This window comes from Pholis gunnellus (genome assembly GCF_910591455.1).
Source record: "Pholis gunnellus genome assembly, chromosome: 7".
NCBI classification, from domain to species: domain Eukaryota; kingdom Metazoa; phylum Chordata; class Actinopteri; order Perciformes; family Pholidae; genus Pholis; species Pholis gunnellus.
Window position 1 is genome coordinate 2,914,851 of NC_136533.1, and position 22,637 is coordinate 2,937,487.

At 44.9% G+C, this 22,637-nt stretch overlaps 1 protein-coding gene across 1 annotated transcript in view; it reads left to right on the top strand.

Moving 5' to 3' along the window:
- cttnbp2 (cortactin binding protein 2) overlaps nt 1–22,637 on the top strand; it is a 75,025-nt gene that overhangs the window by 33,590 nt on the left and 18,798 nt on the right. The window contains exons 3-7 of the mRNA XM_079162725.1: nt 4,102–4,332; nt 11,069–12,515; nt 16,394–16,705; nt 20,458–20,557; nt 22,287–22,440. Of these exons, the coding sequence (XP_079018851.1) occupies nt 4,102–4,332; nt 11,069–12,515; nt 16,394–16,705; nt 20,458–20,557; nt 22,287–22,440 (2,244 nt within the window). The remainder of the gene's footprint in view (nt 1–4,101; nt 4,333–11,068; nt 12,516–16,393; nt 16,706–20,457; nt 20,558–22,286; nt 22,441–22,637) is intronic.

A 22,637-nucleotide genomic window follows, 5' to 3' on the forward strand; every position in this document is an offset into this window, starting at 1 on the left:
CTTCTATACAACCAGACTTCTTTTTGCAATCTCATCCTTAATGGATTGGAATTAAGTGTCCTTGATTCGAACCACGATAGATACTAAGAGACCATGTACATTCTTCTGTACTTTCATTTCTTGGACTCAGACTTGGTGAATAATAAAAGAAAACACTGCTGTGATGAACAAGCGGCTGCTGGCAGACCGAAGCGGGGAACTGATGAAGAGTGTCCGTCTGGAACGAGACTCCTTCTAGTCTGAGTGCATCTCAGATGAGGACCGTCTTCCTGCGGGACTTCATGAACACTACCTCAAGAAGAAGTTTCTTTTTTTCATCCAATTTCTTAATCAGGTGCAGGGTCTTTTTGGTGAAAGTCTTTTATCATTCGCTCTTGTTTTTTTTTACTTATCCTTCTTTCATAGTTTCTTTTCCCCCGAAACATTTCCAGCTCTTCCTCAAACCCCTCTGCTGTTCATCAGACGCTCAACATGAAGCCCCCCTCAAGCACTTCCTCCTCTAATGTTTGCTTGTATATTTCCCCGGACACGAACAGCTCCGTCTGTTTGACCCGATTATTTATTTATTCATTTGTATGGGAGCTGGAGATTGGCAGACGGCCACTGATTTAACATTCACACAGTCGTGAATGGAGTTAAATTGGAACACTTGAGTGCATTCAGCTCTCCGTAAAGTTTTGGAGGACCCTCTTACGTCTTCTTTCTGCTGAGGGCCTCTTCTGGTCCCCAGTTGCCGGGCTTCATGGCTCCCTCTCCGCCTCGTCTATCTGATTTTATTTGTTGCTCCTGTCCTTTGTCATTCCTCCACCTCCCTCATCTGTCCTCCACTTCCCTCCATCTCCTCGTCCATCTGTGTTTCTCTGCTGAGACGAACTCTCTCTTCCCCCTCACCGAGTGCAGCATGCCTGTAAAGGTTGATGCTAATAATACCGAGGTCTCACTCCACCACTGCTGCACTTGTAAATACTATAGTATTACTGTTGTAAATACAATACCATCCCTGCAAAAACCAGCGGGTAAACATCTTCTTTAAACCTTATTAACTGCGATGGCTGGAGGGCCTCAGTTAGCTGCGGCGCAGACGGTGAAACTGAAAACGTGGACGCGTTTAAAGGCCTGAGCGGCCTCTGTAGGAGTTTCAAGGCGTCTATTAAAGACGTTGATGTGTATTGATGTTTTTACTTTGTATCCATGATACATATCCATACCCGTATATATATATATCCATGATTTGTATCAATGATCATTGAATCGATATATATCGATCCATATCGATGTGTCGTTACGCCCCGAGAATTCACCTGAAGGTTCCAGGACCGCAACTTTGTCAATAAATGAAGTTTATTCAATAAAATAGTTAAGTCTGCCACATTGTCATGTTATCTCCATAAACATCTAGTAGTTGGGTCTTGAGTTGAGATATTCTTAGTCATTGAGTGAGTTTAGTTCCTGTAGATTGAAGAGTTTTTGATCCGACGCTCATGTCAATAAGACTTTTCATAATCATCTCAACAAGAAGATTCTGAATAAAGTCAAACAAATCTTCTGGAAGCCTCGGTGGGAACACGTCTGCACGGGTCAGGCTCCCCTGCATGCGGTAGCTCTCCTCTAATGACAACCAGTGGATCTATGGGATCAATGGAGCCTCGGGGGAGCTCAGCGTTCGACAGCTGACGAGATCTCAGAGGGTTTAGATCCAACCGGGATTCTGTAATAGAGTGACCTCTGACCCTGAGCCTCGCGACCAGGAAATATTGAACAGCCAGGAAGTGAACGAGGATTTAATTGTGCATAATTATAATTGCATCCAGACAGTCCTGATTTTACCAACCGTAGCTTTCTAAACAGCTGGTTAACTCGTGGTTTCATTACTTCTTTTAAATTAAGACTAAACAAAACATCGCTCTTCTTGCACTGATCAATTTAGAGATTTTCCCAACATGTCTTTTTTCAGACTACTGTCAGGAAAACATCCTAAAATACACATTCAGCATATTTTACTACTCTGTTTATTTGCGTCTGTCGATTTTCTCCTAAATTCACCTCATTTGCATATTTAAACATACAATTTAGAAAACTTGTAATACAAAAAATAATTGTCTTAATGTCAGTAATGAACAGGTGAAGTTTCATGTTGGTATCTGTTGATGACTTAAACTGCTTCTAAAGACATGAACACACCACGGAGACACGCTTCTGAATAACTTTCTATCTTTCTGTTAATTCTCTCTCTCACTTCTCAGTAATGTGTTTATATTGAGCTGCCTCCGTCTTCTCAGGATTCACCATCCATCTTCACACTCTTTGTGTGTGTGTGTGTGTGTGTGTGTGTATTGTTAGACTCTCTAAACTCCATCTCCTTCTTTGGTGAAGCGTCTAAGCAGCGCCGTCCCGTCGTCCGTCCCTCTTTGTCTCTGATGTCTGTTTCTTAAGTCTCTTTGTGTCGTTTTTTTTTTTTTGTTCTCGCCTCCACGTTTTCACATAAAACGTCTCTCCCACCAGTTTATTAGATATTCCTCCCTCACCAACCTTCTGCTGCTCATAGATGTGAATCATTTAAACTCATTTAAATACATAATCTTCTGAAGCTGCAGTTTGTGGAAGAGAAAGCTGCTTTATAGATGTGAAAACCTGCTGTCATTCATTTACCTTCACTATAGTTAAACTCCATCTTTAACTGTCTTACAGCTATATTTCCTCATCGCGCTCTCGCTCTTATGAATCCTGTTTGTGTGACTTGGTGTCCTGATGCTTCACCTCCTCTTATGGTCAGAGGGTTTGCTCTCTGTGCAGCTGCTGTAAGAGATTTTCTGGTTGTAAAATAATTGCAATTCACGAAGAAAGAAGTAGTTTTATTGCATCACAGACGCATCTTTTTTTAGTGAAGATCCTTTTTAGTGCTGAAACCCCCCACACAAAAACACATCTGTTTTTTACCATCCAGAAGATTTTTCTATTTAATTATTATTATTATTTTATATTTTCTTTGTTTTTATAAATAGTTACATGATGTTTGTTATTCATATTTTGACTTTACTGTGTAAAAAAAAAAATCATAAAAAATAAAACTAGAAGGTAAAAGAAGAGTAGCAAATTGTACACAATAAATAGTTACATAGTGAATCAAATAATGTATAAGGTATTGTACATAGAAACCTGTAAACTTGTTGTTAAACTTGCTCATTGGACCCACACAGTGGATTTGTGTCTTTGTCATGCTTTTATTTTGGCGGTGTCACACCTGCTGTCTGTCGCCACATGGGAATGATGTCAACTTTCACCCACATGTCACTCAGCACCCGATCTCCTGAGGAGCAGGAGGAAACGTTTCTACCACAGCTACGACGGACGCAGCGCAGTTTCTTCTGTTTGTTTAAAAAAATAAACTGATCTGCAGACTTCTCTGAAGCTCTCCGCCAAATAATGGACTGTTAGCTGTTGTTCTTTGTTCTCTGGCCGTAGCCGTTAAGCCGCCGCGGTCACGTGCCGTTCCCTTCATGCTGCTCGAACCTCGTCGTGTTTACATTCTCTCTGGAAGTCACAAAAGCCAGAAGACGAATGGTAAACACGAGAGGCTGCAGCTGTGCAGGGGAAGATCAGTCGAGGCTCATGTTGTTTAAATCACCCACAAAAAATAGTGCCATTAGTTCTAGCATCGGGCAGGTGCTCAGGTGAGGCCTACAGTGTGATACCTCGGTCTGGCTGTGAGAGCCGGGGTCCTCATCAGCCAGGCGAGCCTCCTGCTGTCACTTCTGACTCCGTCTCCATCCGTCTTTGTAACCTGAGAGCAGCCGAGTCTGAGTGCTGGGTGGGAGTCAGACGGGCGGACTCGCAGCGGTCAGGGACGAGTGGTGAACCGTTGAAACCACAACGCGGGGGGGGGGGGGGCTGGGTGCTGATGTAGCACCGTTTACAACCATGAATATGTGCTTCCTCTCTCGCTGTGTGTTGTTGGACATCAGAGGATGGTGACGAGGACACAAACCTTTCTATGTCACATATTTGTGTGTATAAGTACACCTCGGGTCTAGTTCAGCGGTTAACATCCTGGTTAAGTCCATTAATGTTTTCTCCCCTCCTTCTTTCTTTTTTCGTGTCCAGGCTCAGAGGAAGGAGGTGTTTCTCCAAGAGCGATACGGTCACTACAGCCTGACCGACCCCTTCCTGGCCCTTCAGAGGGACTTCGAGAGCGGGGTCCCCGGAGGAGACAAGGAGCGGCGGCCCCTGGGCTCCAGCCCCATCTCCGTGCTGGAGGCCGTCATGGCCCACTGCAGGAAGATGCAGGAGCGCATGTCGGCCCAGCTGGCCGCCGCCGAGAGCCGCCAGAAGAGGGTAAGGCACCCGGGAGGAGGAGGAGGAGGAGGAGGAGGAGGAGGAGGAGGAGGAGGAGGAGGAGGAGGAGGAGGAGGAGGAGGAGGAGGAGGAGGAGGAGGAATCATTAGTGTAGTTATCAGCGATTGGACCAACAGCTGAACCATTTTTAGTGCCTTGCAGCTTCAACACAATTACATTTTATACAAAAATGCCTCATTTGTGACCGTGTGTTTCTATAGATTCTGTTTATTCTGCGTGAGATTGTCAGATTTAATGACGGTAAATACAGGAAGTGTTTACGTCAGAGAGGTTTCTTCTGTTTGACCACAGATTGTGTTTATTTATGACTCAAATCTCTGTGGCTGAAAGTCTCCAGAGGAAGAAAACTGTACGCTTGTCTGTGTGTATTCATGTTTTCGTCGTACATTTGAATTCAGAGGATGTGAATAACAGTGTGTGTGTGTATAGTGTGTAGTTCCTGTTTTCTGGTGTGTCATTTCTATTTTTGGTGTGTGTGTGTGTGTGTGTGTGTGTGTGTGTGTGTCACAGGTCTCTGTAGGATTATGTGGCTCTGATTAACTGGGCAGCCAGGTGTTTGCTGTAGCCCTGTCCCATGTTTCCTCTCTCTCTCTCTCTCTCTCTCTCTCTCTCTCTCTCTCTCTCTCTCTCTCTCTGTGTTGAGGAATACGGATAAATAAATTAACTTTATTGTCCCCGAAGGGAAATCTTTCTTGGGCACACAGTTGCTTTGAATATAAAACATCACAAACACTAGAAATGTGCACTCAGTTGAGTGCAGATCTTCGCCAGGTGTGTCTGCAACAACCACGTCTGTACTGTGTGATTGAATGAATATAACACACAATTGGCTAACCCCCCCCGTCGAGGACGGTGGACTGTAAGGCGTCGTAAAACACACTTCATTTAAACTCAAAAACAAGCGGTGGTGTATGCAGGCAATCGGCTCAAAGTCAGCAGATGTACTCAGCAGTGTGTATACTGGAAGTTCCGTTAGCCGTTAGCCAAAAGCACCAAACAGTCCAAAACAATAAGAGTAAAGAAACTGTTTTCCTCCACTGAGCCTTCCGCTGGCTGAGAGGTCCTCAGCAGAGTTTGTGTTTGCAGTCGTTAGCAGTAGTTCTTACAGGTTCGTGGATAAGACACAGAGGTGCACACACACACACATACAAGTGAGAGATCGCTGCTTATTCTCCTGGCAGGGATAACAACATGAAACCATTTAACAACATACAGGAAGAAACATTAGACATTGACAACACTGTAGATTAAAGTGCTTGTGTGTTTATTGCATATTGCTCTTTAAGCTTTACCGGCGTTCAGCTTGATGGAGGACTGAGAGTTTAAAACTGTTGGTTTTGCACTTTGACTCGTGTGTGAAACTGTTTGGATGAATCACGGGCGGAACGAATATGGGTGAGTGACGAAGACAATACCGTGTGAATGTGTGTGCGTCCTGTCCCTGAACTCTGTAATAATAACAGAGACAATATAGTTCAAATAGAACCTTTAACCGCACACGCACACACACACACACACACACACACACACAGATGAGGAGGAGGAGGAGGTATGGAATAAGAAGGAGTGAGCGGGAGGAAGGGAGCGGTAGGAAGTGGTATGTTTTGACAGGAAAGCTGGTTAAATAGATTTTGGGATTGTGGTTTAGTGTGTGTGTGTGTGTGTGTGTGTGTGTGTGTGTGTGTGTGTGTGTGTGAGTGATTCCATCCATCAAATGTGAACGTACAATATCTCAGTTGTTATCACAGCACTACCACTGTAGCTGGGTACTGATGTGTTTTGTCGTGGTAAAGGTAAGTATCAGTGTTTAAGAAGTTTGCTTAAATAAAATGTAATTTATAAAAGTTTCCATATATATTTAGATTAGGAAATATGATCAGATAATAAGTAAACAAGCCTGCGAGGACCAATCACAAGACAAACATTTAATACTTTTTAATTTTAAAAGGGGCATTTCATGAAAACCTCACTGTCAGTGCTTGTTTAGACACATTTGGGTATCTGGAGGTCCAACCCACACACTGTAAAACATGTGATTAAACAATGCCGTCCCCTTCCTATGCCACATAAAGGCTCAGTAGTAGGGCCGTCTCGACCAAAGAAGTTCTTTGATAAGATGCTGTTGAGTAATTGATTTGTTGATTTAATCGACAGATCTGTAAAACCGAGTGTTTCCGTTACAGAATCACACAAAAGCACCACTTTAAATCTGCTTTACCGGAGAGGTTTGTTAAGAAATCTTAGTTTAATAAATCTAAAAACAACTGATTAGTTGCCTTATTGACTCAGTGGGGGCAGCGCTACTCATTGTAATTAAAAGTACAAATATGAACCTGATAAAGAGCATGATATGTGTGAATCATGCTATAATGTATTTTTGGATATGGAACGATCTTACCTGCCACACAGACCGTTACATCTTGGCTGATGGATGAGGATGAGGTGCATCTCATGAGTCTCTGCGTCTGTGACGGAGTTTATTTGTGTTGCACCTTCCAAACACAGACGCTATAATTGCTTCGCATAAGGGAATCGATGCATCACAGTGACATTTAAAAACACGATAAAGTATGAAAATACCATGTGTTTTGCTTCTCCAGAAGCTAAAAAAGACATTAAGCCATAGATCAAATCTTTAATAATATCTTTTGTGCCTTTTGTACCATCTGAACTGAGCCATGACATTTACACAAGCCGTGGGATCTGATTTAATCCTCTCTGCTGTTTTCTTGCCAGAGATTGATTATCGCTCACACTGTAATGACGAAACAACAGGAACAGCTCTTCTACTCTTTTGTTTCATTGCCAAACAAAAGTGAGCGATCACAGAGAGAGTCAGAAACATTTCTGCTGCTTCACCACGTCAGTGAACAACTTCATGTAAAAGCTTGATTTCCTCCTTTCATAACTACAACATGAGACGAGCGCTTGTGATGCCGTTTTGGGTAAAGATGCACCGATAACATACCTTTGGGTATCGGCAGGGTACCGATCCTATACGAGCTTTTATGCAAATAACCACTTTGGATGACAGTAACAAAGTTAAAGGACAACATTTAGAATATTTGACGGTTTACACTTCAGGGCGGTTGAAGAGATTTTTGGTTATGGTGGAGGAAGAAAAGCAGTCTGGAGCTTTGTATACCAACGATCTGTATCTGCCAAGCGTGAGAGATCTCTTAAGATCTCCGTCTGGGACTCAAGTTTGAGTGAGTTTAGAGTCCGTTGCACCCCGATCCAAACCCAGTGTTTCATTAATACGCTTCACTGTTTTGGAGTGACCGAGATCATTCTTTTATCTGTAAGGCAACGTCGGGCTTGACTTAAACATTGCTTTCCCAACTTGATTAGGTTGGTCGAGTTATATGTTGCAGTGCTAATGTCGCCGTGGAACTTGTTGGCGTATAAAGCGTGAAAAACCTCCAAACAGGTGGAGTAGAATGTAGCCACAAGTTGGATCTTTTTCTTCTCTCTGCCATGATGTGTCTTTGAGGACATCTCACTCCAGAACGTCTAAAGAACCGATAGAAGAACCCTCAACTCCGGACCGCAATACTCTTGAGTTTCTACTAATTTGAACTGATTCCCCTTTCGGGGGGGTTTGACCCTGAACACATGCCTAAAAGGAGATCCGGCACAAAACAACAGGTTACCCTGTTTAGCACAGAATAAATCACCGATTTGCACAGTTGTGCCTAACTTGTCAACAACAGGGGCAGCGACCCGTCATGCGGGGATAAATGGGTTTTGTTGGAACCATTACAACATCAACAACAAACCAAACTGCTGCTAAAAGACACATGCTCCGTGTGCTCAGAGGGATCTTCTGGTTGCTGGGTAGACTGAGTTTGCCCCGTGCTATCTTTATCCCCTCCCCGGCGTTCTGAGTGAGCTGTTGAATTATCCATGAGGGCTCGGGCAAGCTGAAGGCCGCACGGCAGTTGTATGAAACTCTCTCTGAATGTGTTTGTGGGCATAATGAAGAACCCCCCCCCCCCCTTCTTCACCATGAATCATTCATGAAGTTGAAGTTCCTGATCTTCAGGAAACACCCGCGACATTGACGAAGACGCACTGTCTTTGTCAGGGTTTTGTGGGTAAACATGCAGCCAAAGTGTTGCGAGGCTGAATTTGGAAGCAAGGTCGCTGCAGCCGGCGCTGAAATGCACTTTTTTTCTTCTTTAAATAGTTCTCGGGCTTCCTCCTTCGCTCCCTTCTTCTTTCAGCCCCAATTCTCCACAGTGGCTGAACAAGCCGCTCTGACACCTCGGCGCTGCTGCTTTTCAGGTGTCAGGATAGACCTTCAGGGGAGGATTCAGGGGGGGGGGGGGGGGGTTACAGTCCCATTTAAGAGCAGGAGAAGACATTCAGTTGCATCATTTGATCTTCGTTGTGATGCTGATATTGCCTTTGAAATGTAGATCATATAGTAGGAGAGGATCCAGATCTGATTGTTTTCCTTCATTGCGTCTCTAATTTGTTCTGCGGTGGAATAGAAATCGATTTACTTCCAATGGATTCATACTCAACCTTCTCCTGGCAGGAATTCATAGTGTTGTTAGCTTGTTTTTGTACAAAGTGACAGAGACAAGAATGGAAAAGAGGAGCGAGAGGGAAAAGTTAAGTGTTCAGAAGTTTGACCATCTTCAGTACAGATCCCTGCAAAAATATCCCACCACAATCATTTTAATATGGCTTTTCCATGAAAATGAGATTAATAATAATTCAAATGATCGTGCACTCTGATTCTGTCACAATCGCACATCTTTCCAAATAATCCCAATTAGATGTATTTTTAAATGAACTGCCATACAGTGTTTTAAACATCCTTCACAGCATCCCTAAATGAGTTTGTTTCTGAGGCACTAGGCCGACTCCCAGCAGACATAATCCTCACCCAATTAGCAGCTGGTCGTAGCGCCTCCTTTTGAGGAAGGAACCGGCGCTCCTGTGTGCTTATCAACCCCCTCGCTCCTCCTCAGCATCAGCCGGTGGTGAGATGTTCTCCCCTGATGGTTTGGTGGTGGTGGTGGGGGTGTGGAGGAGGACTCCGGCGGGACGGGTGGGGGTCTCGTTTGGGACAGGGGGGGGGGGTGTCAACTCTTTTGTTTGGAGGCTTGTTAGAGCAGTGGGGTCTTGGCGGTTAAGCCTCATTACCCTCTGTGAAGCCGGCTCTGAGCTAACAATAGCGGCGGCGGTCCAGATATAGAGAGCCGGGCTTTGACAAGTCATCGAAATTCAACCGTACGCAGAGACACCGAGTCTCTCCGAAATAGATCAAATCTGACTCTTTCCCCGAGCCGCCCGGCTATTTGTGTAAATATCTGCTGCCGTCCGGTTAATCGAGATATTTTGTTTCCCGGCTCATTTGATCAATCGGCTCGTTTGCGCTCTCGTGGAGAAAAGTGTTTCCGGGCTCATATTTGCTTTGCCACTAACGAATGACTTCAAATGATTTGGCTTGGCGGCGTTACTGCAGAATGCAAGCGGTTGCATTATCCGACTAATACTCAAATCACAGACTGAAAGAAAAAGCTGTGATTGTACCGATTATCGGTGGAACTGGAGCTCCGTATACATCCTGTAGATATGTGTGTGCATGGGGAGCTCCAGCCATAAATGCACGAGAGACTTTAGAATTACGTGTACGATATTTATTATTTAGATAGTTTGACCTATTTTATTTCACAAAACAATTCTCCAGGGTTATAAATGAGGGTTATAACTCCCGGGGAACAGATGATTTTACAGCAAGCTGACAAGCTGTGGTGTTTCTGGCATATTTGACCCCTTTTCACTTTATTTACTCCCCCAAACAATGTATTTCATACATATATAATGCAAAGCTATAAGCTCTTTTTCCTCAATAGGGCTGCACGATTAATCTAATCCACTAATACAGTCATTTAGCAGAGGCTTTTATCCAAAGCGATTTACAGATTCTATCACATTTCTAATTTGGGGTTAAGTGTCTTGCTTGTACATGCGCAACAAGCAAAGCCGGAGCCGGGGATTGAACCGCCGATCCTCTGATTGAAGGACGACCCTGCTATCCACTTAACCACGTCGAGTAACGTCAGGTTGCCGGTGAGACAGCTGGCACGTTTGCACATACAAGAAATATGGCTTGGTGATTGGTGCGGGGCAGTAAACACAGTGCAATAATATAAAACATCATTTAAGAATAAAAAATACGATAAACAAACTAACAAATAAGGAGTAAGTTAGAACAAGTTTGTTTATTAAAGTGTCGAGTGTATATTTAAGTGAAGATGAGGCTACGGCTGCAGCTAAGATTTTTACTATCAATTAATTTGTTGAGCTATTTTTTAAATTAATTGCTTAGTCTGTAAAGTATCAGGAGATTAGTAATAAAAGATTTAACTCGCAGAGATATATATTTTTTCCTCATGTTTGATTATTATAAAGATGTCGGCCCAGAGATTTGTTTTTGTTGCTGCTGTTTACGTTCCTCCTGATGCAAATTTTAAATAAATGCGCTGCAGGAAGTGTTACAAATGGGCTACAACTGACTTTGGTTGTGCATCCCTGTGTTGATGTTAAACCTTCATAATTGATTAATTGATCATTTCAGCACGAGATAAAAACTGTCTTTTGTGTAATTCTACCAAGCCCAGCTCACCCGTTTTAGTGAAATATTGCGTTTTATCTGCTGTCACCTGACTTTGTGCGTATTGTCTTCTTCTTCTCGCAGCTGGAGATGGAGAAGCTGCAGCTCCAGAGTCTGGAGCAGGATCACCGCAAGCTGACGGCGCAGCTGAAGGACGAGCGCGAGAAGAACAAGCACATCGTCATGATGCTGGTGCGCGAGTGCAAGCAGCTCGCCACGCGGGTGGTGGAGGAGTCGCAGCGATTTGACGAGATCCAGGCCCGCCTGGACGAGGAGGGCCGCGCCTCCGGCCGGCTGCAGGACGAGCTGAGCACCGAGCGGCAGCGCGGCCAGCAGATGGAGGCCAAGATGGAGAAGCAGCTGTCGGAGTTCGACACGGAGCGGGAGCAGCTGCGCGCCAGGCTGGGCCGCGAGGAGGTGGAGAGCCAGAGTCTGCGGCAGCAGGTGGAGCAGCTCAGGACTGAACAGGGCGATGGGAAGGATGGCGCCACCGCCGCCGCCGCTGTCGCCCATTCTGCTGCTGCTGCTGCTGCCGGAGTAGAACCTGCAGCCGCCGCCAGCACGCCACCCAAACCTAAAGCTGTGACGTCCGTTTCCGTAGCCACAGAGCCCATAAGCTCTCGAACGGCGTCCTGCCAAACGGACCTCCCCCCCGCCGAAGTGGAGGGTCCCAAGAAGAGCCCCCTCACCATCCCCGTCAAACCGACCCCCGCCAACTACGTGGGCCTGAGTCTGCCAAAGACCAGCGGTCGGGGAATCGTCCACAGCAGCTCAGGAGGACTGGCGCAGACGGAGAACGGCTCGGAGGGTCAAGCCCCGCACGGCTTACCCAGCGGGGTCAGCCCCCGCGTCCAGGCGGCCCGCTACAAGTTCCAGGAACAGGACCAAAACGGCACGGCGTCCCAGAGCCCTCCGGCCCGTGACCTCTCCCCCACCCCGACCAACCGGGACAACTACGCCGCCAAGCAGCAAGCGCGCCACACCGTCACGCAGGTCCTCTCGCGCTTCACCAGCCCTCCGGCGGGAGGCGGCGGGCCGCTGCGTCCGGGCCTGCCCCACTCCGCCTCGGAGGGAGGCCCTTTCCCCGGCCGCCTGAGCCACCCCATCGGCCTCAAGTCGCCCACGGTGGCCAGGATCGACCGGGGAAACCCGCCCCCTATCCCTCCCAAAAAGCCGGGCCTCTCCCAGACCCCCTCCCCTCCTCATCCACCCATCAAGGGGTTGGGGGACAGCAGCCGCTCCCCCGCGGTCGGGCTCAAACCGGCGACGCCCCAGCTGCCGCCCAAACCTGCCATGGACCTGGTCCCAGCCCTGACGGCCTCTCAGGTGGGTGCCTGCCCCCATTCCCTCTCAGGCCGGGGCTCTCAGCGTCAGCCGGCGGCATGCGCAGAGTGCCCCCCCGTCATCAGCCCCGCCACCACTGTCAGTAGCCCCTCCTCCATAAACCCCCCCTTCACCTCCTCTTCCATTAGCGCTCCATCCTCCCGTAGCCCCCGAGCCTCAGCGGGCAGCCCCCTGGCAACAGCATCAGGTAAAGAGGCTCCTCCACGCTCCGTCTCCCTCCAGATCTCCCCCGCTGCCACTTTTCTTCGACTGTCTTTCCACGGCGCTAGCATAGCATAGCATAGCATAGCATAGCATAGCATAGTATAGCGATCAGCTTACAGGCAATCTAACCACAGGAATACGAGGCAGAATAGCTCGTGGGTCAATTCAGTTTAATGTCACTGACTCTCTCCCTCAACTCTAAAGCACCTCACTGCTCTCTCTCTCTCTCTACTCATCCCTCCTCCTCCTCCTCCTCCTCCTCCTCTGCCCTTAATACGTCCTCCCTCTGGGGCCCCTTTACGTCCACCATGTTGTCACGTTAGCCCCGCCGGTGTCGGTGTCTACAGTTGGACATTGACGACATGGCGCTAAACATGTCGCTCGGGGGTCTAGAGGTTAGCCGTCCCTCAGCGGGCAGGAGCGAGTTGAGGTGAAGCAGACGTTTACGCCGTCTCGAGTAGTCAGATTGGTTTCCTCGGCCTTTTCCCACCAGTAACCCCTGTCCTCTCTGAAGCTGATGCCAGAGGCTGCTCTCTCCTCCCCCCCCCCCCTCCTCCATCCTTCAGTAGCATGACCACTCCACTACTTCCTGCACATCCTTCAGCTTCCATTAACTCGTCCGTTCCGCCTCCCTTTTTTCCATCATCGGCTCTCTTGTGTGTCGTTTTGATGTGTAAATGTGAGCATTTATATTTACCTTGTGACGTGCTGTCGGTGCTCTGCTTGATTTTACCGTGTAGTTTGATTACAGAATAATTCCAGTTTATTTTCATAGTTTTGGCCGTCGTTTCTGTCTGTAATTATTATAATAACCATGAACAGTTTATTTATATTATTTATTTATCCTGAGACGGGTTGTAAACGAACCTTCCAAACTTATTTGGCAGAGAAAACAAAAGGCCAACTAATTATTACGCAAGCTGTTTACAGAATCCCTTCTTCTTGGCTCAGATTGGCCCACTACTAACTGTTGCACGCTCACAGTTCAACCTCAGAATAAGCAGGTTTGGAGAAGTGCTCCCGTTTTCCTCTTGTTGTCGGTCACGTTGCTGCTCTTCGCTGGTATCGCATGTGAAAGAAACGATGACAAAAACCGACAGTAGGAATATAAGACCACAGACGCAATAAACTGGAATCATCCTGAAATGTACCTGTGAAATGTGACAAAGTACATTTGCAAGTCCTGTTGTTTTTGCATGCAGATGTGTCCCGATTTGAGAAAAAAATAATATATGCATATATGCTAATTAGTTCACGTGACCAAGTGCTTTGGAGAAAAGTAAAGACTTAAAATGGCGCAATCTCACCGGTCAGCTTTCATGTGTTTGTAGTGACGGACAGGAAGTGTAACGGCTGCTGTTTTACGTCCGTGAGAATCTCTGCTGCACTTTTCCTCTTCAGCCTCCTTTGTGTCTCTTCAGACAAATTCCTGCAGAAATTCTGCCTTTTTTTTTTTTTTCTCACTCATATTTAACCTTTCCAGGTCAGAACCGTCATATGAAGCCATCGTTATTAATAGCATCTCTAGCTTTTAGCATGTTAGCTTATTGGGTTTAGTAATTGGGTCTATTTTTCTGCTTTTTACCTCCATCTGTTTGCCTGTTTGTTGTGCTTAATCATTCAGAATAATGCTGCACAGTATCCCACTAAACGTGTGTGTTTCTGTTCCTCCACTGTGTGAAGGATTGTAATGAAACATGAACGCCGTCCATCATCTTGGCTGTTAATCTGATGCGATGACTCTTCTGTCGGGCTGCAGCGCGCCACATGTTGATTAAATCACATTTCATTAGAGCGAGAGCGTCGTGCTTATGTTTAGGATGCTTTTTCCTGTTCCAACACATTTAACTGTGGATCAGTGAATTCTATTTATGTGCAACATCTATTTATGCCAATTATTTTACACACAATTACACACCTTATTTACGTGGCTGTCCAATCAGTTGTGATGTTAAAGGTAGTAGATTGAAGCAATACGTTCGCCGTGTCGGCAGTGCCCATTTATACATAAAATAACAAGCTTTATAAATGATCCAATTTTAATTTATTTTATTTATTTTATTTATTTTATTTATTTTATTTAACCATTTTGCAGTAAATCTGCAGCCCACTAGATGAGCCCCGGCTAATGGCTTCAATGGACTACATTTACCATCAACGCTGATGGGACATTTATATGAATGTTGGCGAATTATCCCTTTAAGAAGAAATTTCCATGAACATTTAAACTCTGTCAGACTCCCCGGTGGGCTAATGTTTGCCAGCTTGTGTTGTGCAGCGAAGCATTATTCAAACAGTTTTTTATAATTCTAGTGGTGATCCCAAAGTGTTTACAGATGCCAAATATGACCGGCTGTATTTTACAGAAATGTGTATAAAATGATGGAGACACTTGGGTTATTGCTGTTTAATAATCAGCCATAAAAACATGGAATTATGGGTTTGAATTTTAAATTCAATGTAGGCTGCATACGCAGTGATTCAGTGTGAAAGAAAGGTTGTTTTGCTCCACATTTACACATTTAAAGGACATTTAAGGAGGAAATCTGGAGTTTTAAGACGTTTAATAAGCAGCAGATCTGAAGCGAGAGATAATCTCTGTGGTTGATAGAAGGGAGTCGAGCTTAAACCACAGTGTGTCTGGATGAGCGCCAGCTGAGGCTGGAACAAAACCTCAGTATGTCACTTTACCCGTCTACCTGCATTTCCCACAATCCTCCTGTTATCCTCCCGATATGTTCATGTTAACAACTAACCACCACGTGGGATTCAGCCAAGACGAGCTTCAGGCTGCAGCAGCGCTTCACTTGTTGTTTGGTTAGATTCCTGCTGAAAGCCTCGTAAAGCACAGTTAATGTAACGTTCGTCACGTTGAGCTAGCCTCAGTAGCATATAGCTCAGTGCTAAGCTAGCTAACCTGCTGCCCTTCAAAATAAAAGGTTCGTCTTTGTCAGTTTGCTCACTTTTCTGAGATTTTTCTCCATTTTAGTTTCTTCTTAAATATCTTAACGGTTCTGACAATAGAATACTGTACGCAGTAGACACGCTGTATCATCTTATTTCAGCTCTTTGTCTTTTTAATACTCACACAATATATCTATATATACATATATTCCATCATATCTGATTCAGAATCTGGTTTATTGCTAAGTAGGTTTTCACATGCAAGGAATTCACTTTGGTGCATAATAAAATATAGTAAGAGAAATACGAATAAAAGCAAGTATTGCAAAAAATGTATAAAAATACTGTACAAAAAACAAATAGATGGAAATAAGTTAGATACATTTTATAAACATATTCCCCAAATGCAGTCCATGCTATATGTAGACAAAACATTAATACATCAATATTTACAAGAAATATGAATAAATGGATTAAATAATTGCCTATTGTTTATAAACATATCCCCCAAGCTCAGCCTATGCTTTATAATTATGTACATGAAGTATAAATATATAAATATGTCCAAGAAATACAAAGATAAATGGAGATATTGTAGATATCTTTTCGTCATTTTCGACTGAATTCAGCCTGACTTGGTATTTGTTTTAACTTTGGAATCACCACTAGAATATGAGATACATATTTGGGTGTTTGAACAATATTTGGCAGCACAACATGAGCTTCTACAGACAGGAAATGTTTATTTTAAACTCCAGTTCTCTACATAACCTTTAAATAAAGAGAGACCGTACTACAGTATGTGTGGAACTGACGTGTGCTCTCCTCACCCTTCCAACCCGTCCACCTTCTTACGCCCTCGCTCTCCCATGCTCAGCACTTCTAGAAGCTCCCTCCTCCTCCTCCTCCTCTTCCTAGTTTAACCTTTGCTGCTCCTGCTCCTCCTCCTCCCTGCAGGCTGGTGTCCCTCCGTAGTCTCCTCTCTCAGCGGCGGAGGGCCTGCTGCCCTGGACGGCGGGCGCTCCCTGCTCCCCCAAGCTGCTTCCCAGGGAAATGTCACTTTATTGTCAATGCTGCTTAACCAACCAGACCCGACCACCATCACCACCACTACTACTACTACTACCACCACCACCACCGACTCCACGTCCACCGACACCACCTCTACCATGGAGGACAAGCCCACTCTTCTTGACCAAGACCATCACCTCTACCACAACCACAACCAAACCTCTGCCTTGTTTGCTGCTGCTCAGAATGGACACGCAGGTAACTGACATCTTACAGTTACAAGTTACAAGAGGGGGTTTAAATCAAATCATTCACATTTTGATTGGACGGCTAAAAAGGGGGCGGGCTTAGAGTTAAGGGCCATAAGGAGATACGGAGGACTGTGGCTCCAGACCAGGCGGCAAGCTCCGGTTCTGCCGAGTGAAGCCGATGCGGAAGTGTCTTTAAGCTGCATTCTCTCTAGTGCCCCCAGGGGGCGACTCCTCTGGTTGTATAGAAGTCTATGAGAAAATGACTCTACTTCTCTCTTGATTTATTACCTCAGTAAACATTGTAAACATGAGTTTATGGTCTCAATCTCTAGTTTCAAGTCTTCTTCAATACAGCATGATGTTCATTTAGTAAATCATGGTTCATTTAGAGTCACACAGACCATAAAGCAGGGGATGCTTTAGGGCGGGGCTACCTTTTGATTGACAGGTTGCTTGCCGCTACCGGAGCCGTATACGACGTCTCTTCGTCCCTCCTCATTCCACAAATGATAACTTCCAAGTTGTATTGTTGCTTCTGTCCAAAGCACTGATGTGTGTGTACATTTCAACGCCTTGATGAACCTGGTGGGAATTGAATCCGTGTCTGTGGTTTTGGTCGGCGGTTGGCTGGATGATTTTTAAAGAGTAAAGTCTTCAAGGAACGCCAAGAGGCTTGTATTGATTCCTATTGATCGATTAGAGAGAGGCCGGCTGATACACTAAACTGAGTTGTTCTGTGAGCGCGGCTGACATGAATGAAATATAAGGATCATAAGACACCACCATGATAATTATTATAAAGTCAATCTATTATTACATTAATAGATATTTTGATGTGTGATAGATAGTATTTATTACTCATTTTCTTCCGCCTGGAGATAATGACATTGGTTGTGCATGAGTGAGTGAATGAGTGAATGAGTGCTTCTCTGTGTCTGTCCGCAGCTGATCTTGCCTCCTGCTGCACCAAACTGCGTAATAGGACCTCGTGTGGTTGCAATCACACTTTCTCTGAAACGCCTTTTTATTGCCCGTCGGATTCTGTCATTGATTGACTGCTGACTGCCGGTAAGGGGCCGAGAGTGAGACACAGTTGGGGGAGAAAAACTGTACTCTGAGTTGTTTATTGTTTTGGACTGTTTGGCTAACAGCTAACGGAAATACACTCACAGACGCAGTTATTCCGTGTCTTTTTATTGGCCATCGACCTCACATTTACACACATATTGTTGCAAAGAAATAAGACGTAAAGCCTGTACAAACAAACTGCATAAAGGCTCTGGAGTTTGAATAAACTGCTGTAAGGCGTTCCCCTCTGTCGGCATACATCAGAGAATGGCATTTGAATAAGGCCGCCGGGTGGTTTCTTTTCTCAGGTGTGACGTGGTTCAACGGTATAAAGAAGGTTTACGTTGATAAAAGACTTAATACGCCTCCACAAAGGAGATGTTTCTCTTTGAGTCATTCAGTTGTTGCCCTTTTTCCAGATTCAGGGTTTGGATGTCTTGCAAAAGAAAACCTTCAGAAGGAACATGACTCGGATGTTTCAGACATCAAACCTGTGACATTTCAGTTTTTTAAGAGAGACCCTAAGAAAGAAAAGCTCCCCGCCGCCTGCTGTCTTACCTCACATCAGCTTGATTAAACATGATGTTGTGCTCTCGTTGGCCTTTAGTGAGAAGGAAACGAGATGCTAATGTTCAGTGTGTCGTCGGTTTGAATAAATGATTTGTAATAATGCGATTTATGCGGAGTTAGGAAGATACCCACTGTGCATTGGTGTTAAAAAGAGAACTACTGTGTACTGAGGGAGTTTGATGAAGAGGAGGGAAAGTTTATTTATTTAACTGGAACGTATGCATCACCATAGATTACATTCGTTCTGCAAATATCGGGACGAGTGTGGCTTCTCATACCTTCTGGTTGGATCAGAGACGTGGTGATATATCAAGTGGCGGGAGCTATCAGTGGAGCAGAGCTTAAAAGATCTGTTCCTGCAAAACACACGATGAGCTCCAGAGTCTGCCGTCATGTGACTCATATTGTGACTTTAACTTGGGAAATGTATCTGCTTTGTGAAACCAGGAAGGCTATTTGTAACAGTATTCCTGGAATAACAGGAAGCTGTTTTTGTAATTTATATAGTGACAACTGCTGGAGGATAAATATCATGTTTAGTTTGAATGTAAAGACACGAGCACCGTTTAGAACAGAAAGAAGTACCATCAATCTTTAAACGTGTCTTATTCTTGCAGAACGATAGGTTTGAGTGATGTTTCGCCTTTCTTTGAATGACTTATTTTGTGCTGTAAAGATCTACTCTACCTTTGTTCTGCTGTTTGTACTCTCGGGCTGGACCCTCTTACTGGATTTAGACGTATTCTCACTAAATATCGAGCGTATAGAGGAGCATTGCCGAGCAGTCCCTTTTGGATGTGCAGCTATATGAAGAAGCATTGAGAGGACAAAGACCTGGTGCTGATGGTGCTGATTCACACTCCATGTGCCGTTGTAATGTCTGTAATTGTATGAGCTGCTGCTGATCCCATTATGTTGGCTGCCGCTGAGTGAGATGGACTGTCGTCCAGGGTTGCAACCTACATGCTCGTTTCAGCTGACACACACCGGTAGTGCCACCGTGCATACAGTCACACACACACACACACACACACACACACACACAATAATTAATGCATGTAGACTCATTTACACACGCACACACACACTGCAGGTCTATCAGGATCTGCTTCCCTGCTGAGGTGTTTAGTAACACTGTCATTCGAGGAGCGTTGATCCGAAAACACGACTAATGCAGCTGAAGGGCAGCTGTGCTGAGGGATTATGGGTGAATCTACTCAGAGAGGACACACACACACACACACACACACACAGACACACACACACACACACACACACACACAGACCGTCTCCCATCAATATTTCATTGTACCGAGTTTCCTTCCCGTCTGATCCCCGTTTACCTCTCCTTCTTTCCCAAACGTAAAGACATGTTTCCACGTTTTAAATCACACGTAGAGTATTTAATGTGAGATTGTGTGTAAGATTCTGACAGTAAAGCAGCAACAGGAACATGAAACGCACATCGGTTAACGTGCAGTAGGAAGTCAACAAAAACAGAACTCTTAAAGGACAGTCAGAGAATAAATGTTTTTATTTAACAGAAAGAAAGAAAACTGTTTTACTTGTGATGCTTAATTCTCTCTGTACTCATTCTGGTGGCTCCTTCGTACCCGACGTCTCGATATACAGTATATGTGAAACTATTTTTGTTTTGTTTCATGTCACATGCACAACAGAGAGCTGAAGCTCTGCTCCACTTCTGATTTGTTCTGCTAGCTTTTAGTGTTCAGTGTTTAAGTTCTAACAAAAGGTTTCTTTCATCAGAACATTTGAAAGATAAATGTTCTACTGTACTATTGTACATTTGGACGACTTGTCATACGAAGATTAAAGAGGGAAATGTACTCGAATGGCAAGAAAATGATTGACCATTTATCTTTTTTAAAACGACGTGATGCTGAAATAGCATTTAATTCAACATATTGAACAGGAACAAAAGGCAGGTTTCATGTTTTCAGACCAGCTACATAAACCACGTGGCCTGACTTACGCTGGTAGAACAGAAGCTATATCTAAACAAGGTTTAGTTGTTTTTAAGACGGTGCAGGGGCTAAAATGATTGTATTGAGTATCAATTCTTAGGCTTCAACATGACCGTGTTTTTATGTCTCTTGTCAGAGTGCGTGAAGCTGCTGCTGTCGTCGGGATCGCCGGCTGACGTCTCGGACGAAAACGGATTCACACCTTTACATTTTGCCGCCGCCCACGGCCACAGCAGGTGAGCTCACGGGAGTCTTCCTCATCTTCAGTACACACACACACACACTCTGCAGTTGTTTTTATCACTTGCCATTACATCACACTGACTTCCTGTCGTTCCTTCGAGCAGAGGTCTAGTTAAAAGTTAAAATATCCTCGCAGCAAATGTCCTCATAATCAATGTTCTTATGCATCCTGGAAAACCGTTTTCCCCCGAATCGTGTCGCACGGTCGCACGTGCAGGTTTGGACGACCGCTTAGCTGTGATATAGTCACGATGTACCACGGGCCTGTCGTGAGCTAATGCGTTTAAAACTGCGTTTGGAAATCTTGGGAAAGCAGCGAGATCTTAAAAATGATGCGACCTAAAAAACCTCAGCATAGTGTCGCCAACTCTTTTCCAATGAAAGCAGCGAACCTTCTATCGAGCTTTGAAAATGCTTGAAAAGTTCTTGAATTAGATTTTTGGAAAAAGGTCCCTGTGATGCCTGTGGGGTTGACCTCTCTCTCTCTTTCAGTGCACCACATTAAAATGACTAATAAACTTTAGCGACTCTGATATCACCCCGGTGCTTTCAATCGATGACTCGCGGCTCATATTTTTCCTGCGCGACGAGCACAGCCGGTCACCTCCCCGTGCGTGAAATACGAGCGGTAACTCCGGTAACCATGCTGGGTTTTTTGGGGGGACAGCATGTCTGCCGGGTAAAGTCACCACGCGAGTATCCACTGGAGGCTTTGTGGAACACAGAATAGACGGTGGAAGCTTTACGGGGTGATTTCCCCACCGCAGATACAGTCGGGCTCAGTTCTCTCAGCTGTCGTTAATGTCTGTGATTTCAGTTCTGCTGAGTGTCTTCCGGCTCCTCATTGTTAATTATTAACCACATCTTCTCCCACGCTATACGCACATACAGCCGGTTCTGATCGAACGTTATTGATCCTGAAGTCATTTGTGGGATGAAGCGCACAGCAGGAGAAGTGTGTGTTTGTGCGTGTGCCAAAAAAAACACGATGCCCAGGACCAGCTGGGGAATGTGCAGTGTTGTAATATCTGATCACAGTGTTATTTATAGAGTGGGGATATCCAACAGGCATGCTGTCACACACACACACACAGTCGTGTTTTCAGGACTTTTGGGGACATCACATAGACTTACATTCATTTCCTGGAGACATACTCGAGCCATAACCAGCCTGATCCTCACCCGTACACCACGTAGTGATTCATGTTACGGGGACGTGCAATTGTCCTAATTTTGTCCCCAAAAAAAGCATGTCCACACAACTGATATATGTCTCCACAAGACTGGTAAAACACGGCCACACACACACACACACACACACACACACACATTTGATTTATGGGTTTAACAGGTTTTTCTTTTCTTTTTTCTGGTGGTCGTGACTCAGCAGTCGTGTTGGCAGACAGGCTCAGTTTTCCTCTCTTCCTATTGGCTGAAGGGCTGATGGATGTCTTTCATTGTCTCTGAACGGAGGAATGGATGGATGGATGGATGGATGGATGGATGGATGGATAGAGAGAGAATATGTGAATATGATTGAATAATGGAATATGTGGTTTTGAGCCTCATCTTTTAATATATTTTTCTTACACAAATCAATATTTCCAAATGATGTAAACCTGTAAACAGAACAGAAAATGACGTCACTATTATAAAATACAAATGCAACTATAATAATAATGTAATAATAAAAAATCCTCACCCCCCCACACTTCCCTCCAGCTGTGTGGAGGTGCTGCTGTCTGCAGGAGCTGCTGTGGACTCGGTGGCGGCGGAGGGGGGGCAGACCTCCCTCCTCCTGGCCTGCGAGGCGGGGGGGCCGGACTGTGTCCGGGTCCTGCTGAGTGCCGGAGCCGATCGCTCGCGTACCACCACGGTAAGCCTGCTGCTCGTGAACTGCATCAGATTTAAACATTTGTTGACTTGGTGGAAAACAACATGAATAATAAAGGAATTCATTTTTTAGTCCCAGGTGAGTTTAAATCTTTTGGATCTTTTGGCAGAAATGGAATATTATATTATGAAGTTTATATCTCCATACATCTATGAACAGAGAGACCAAACGCTGGCTGT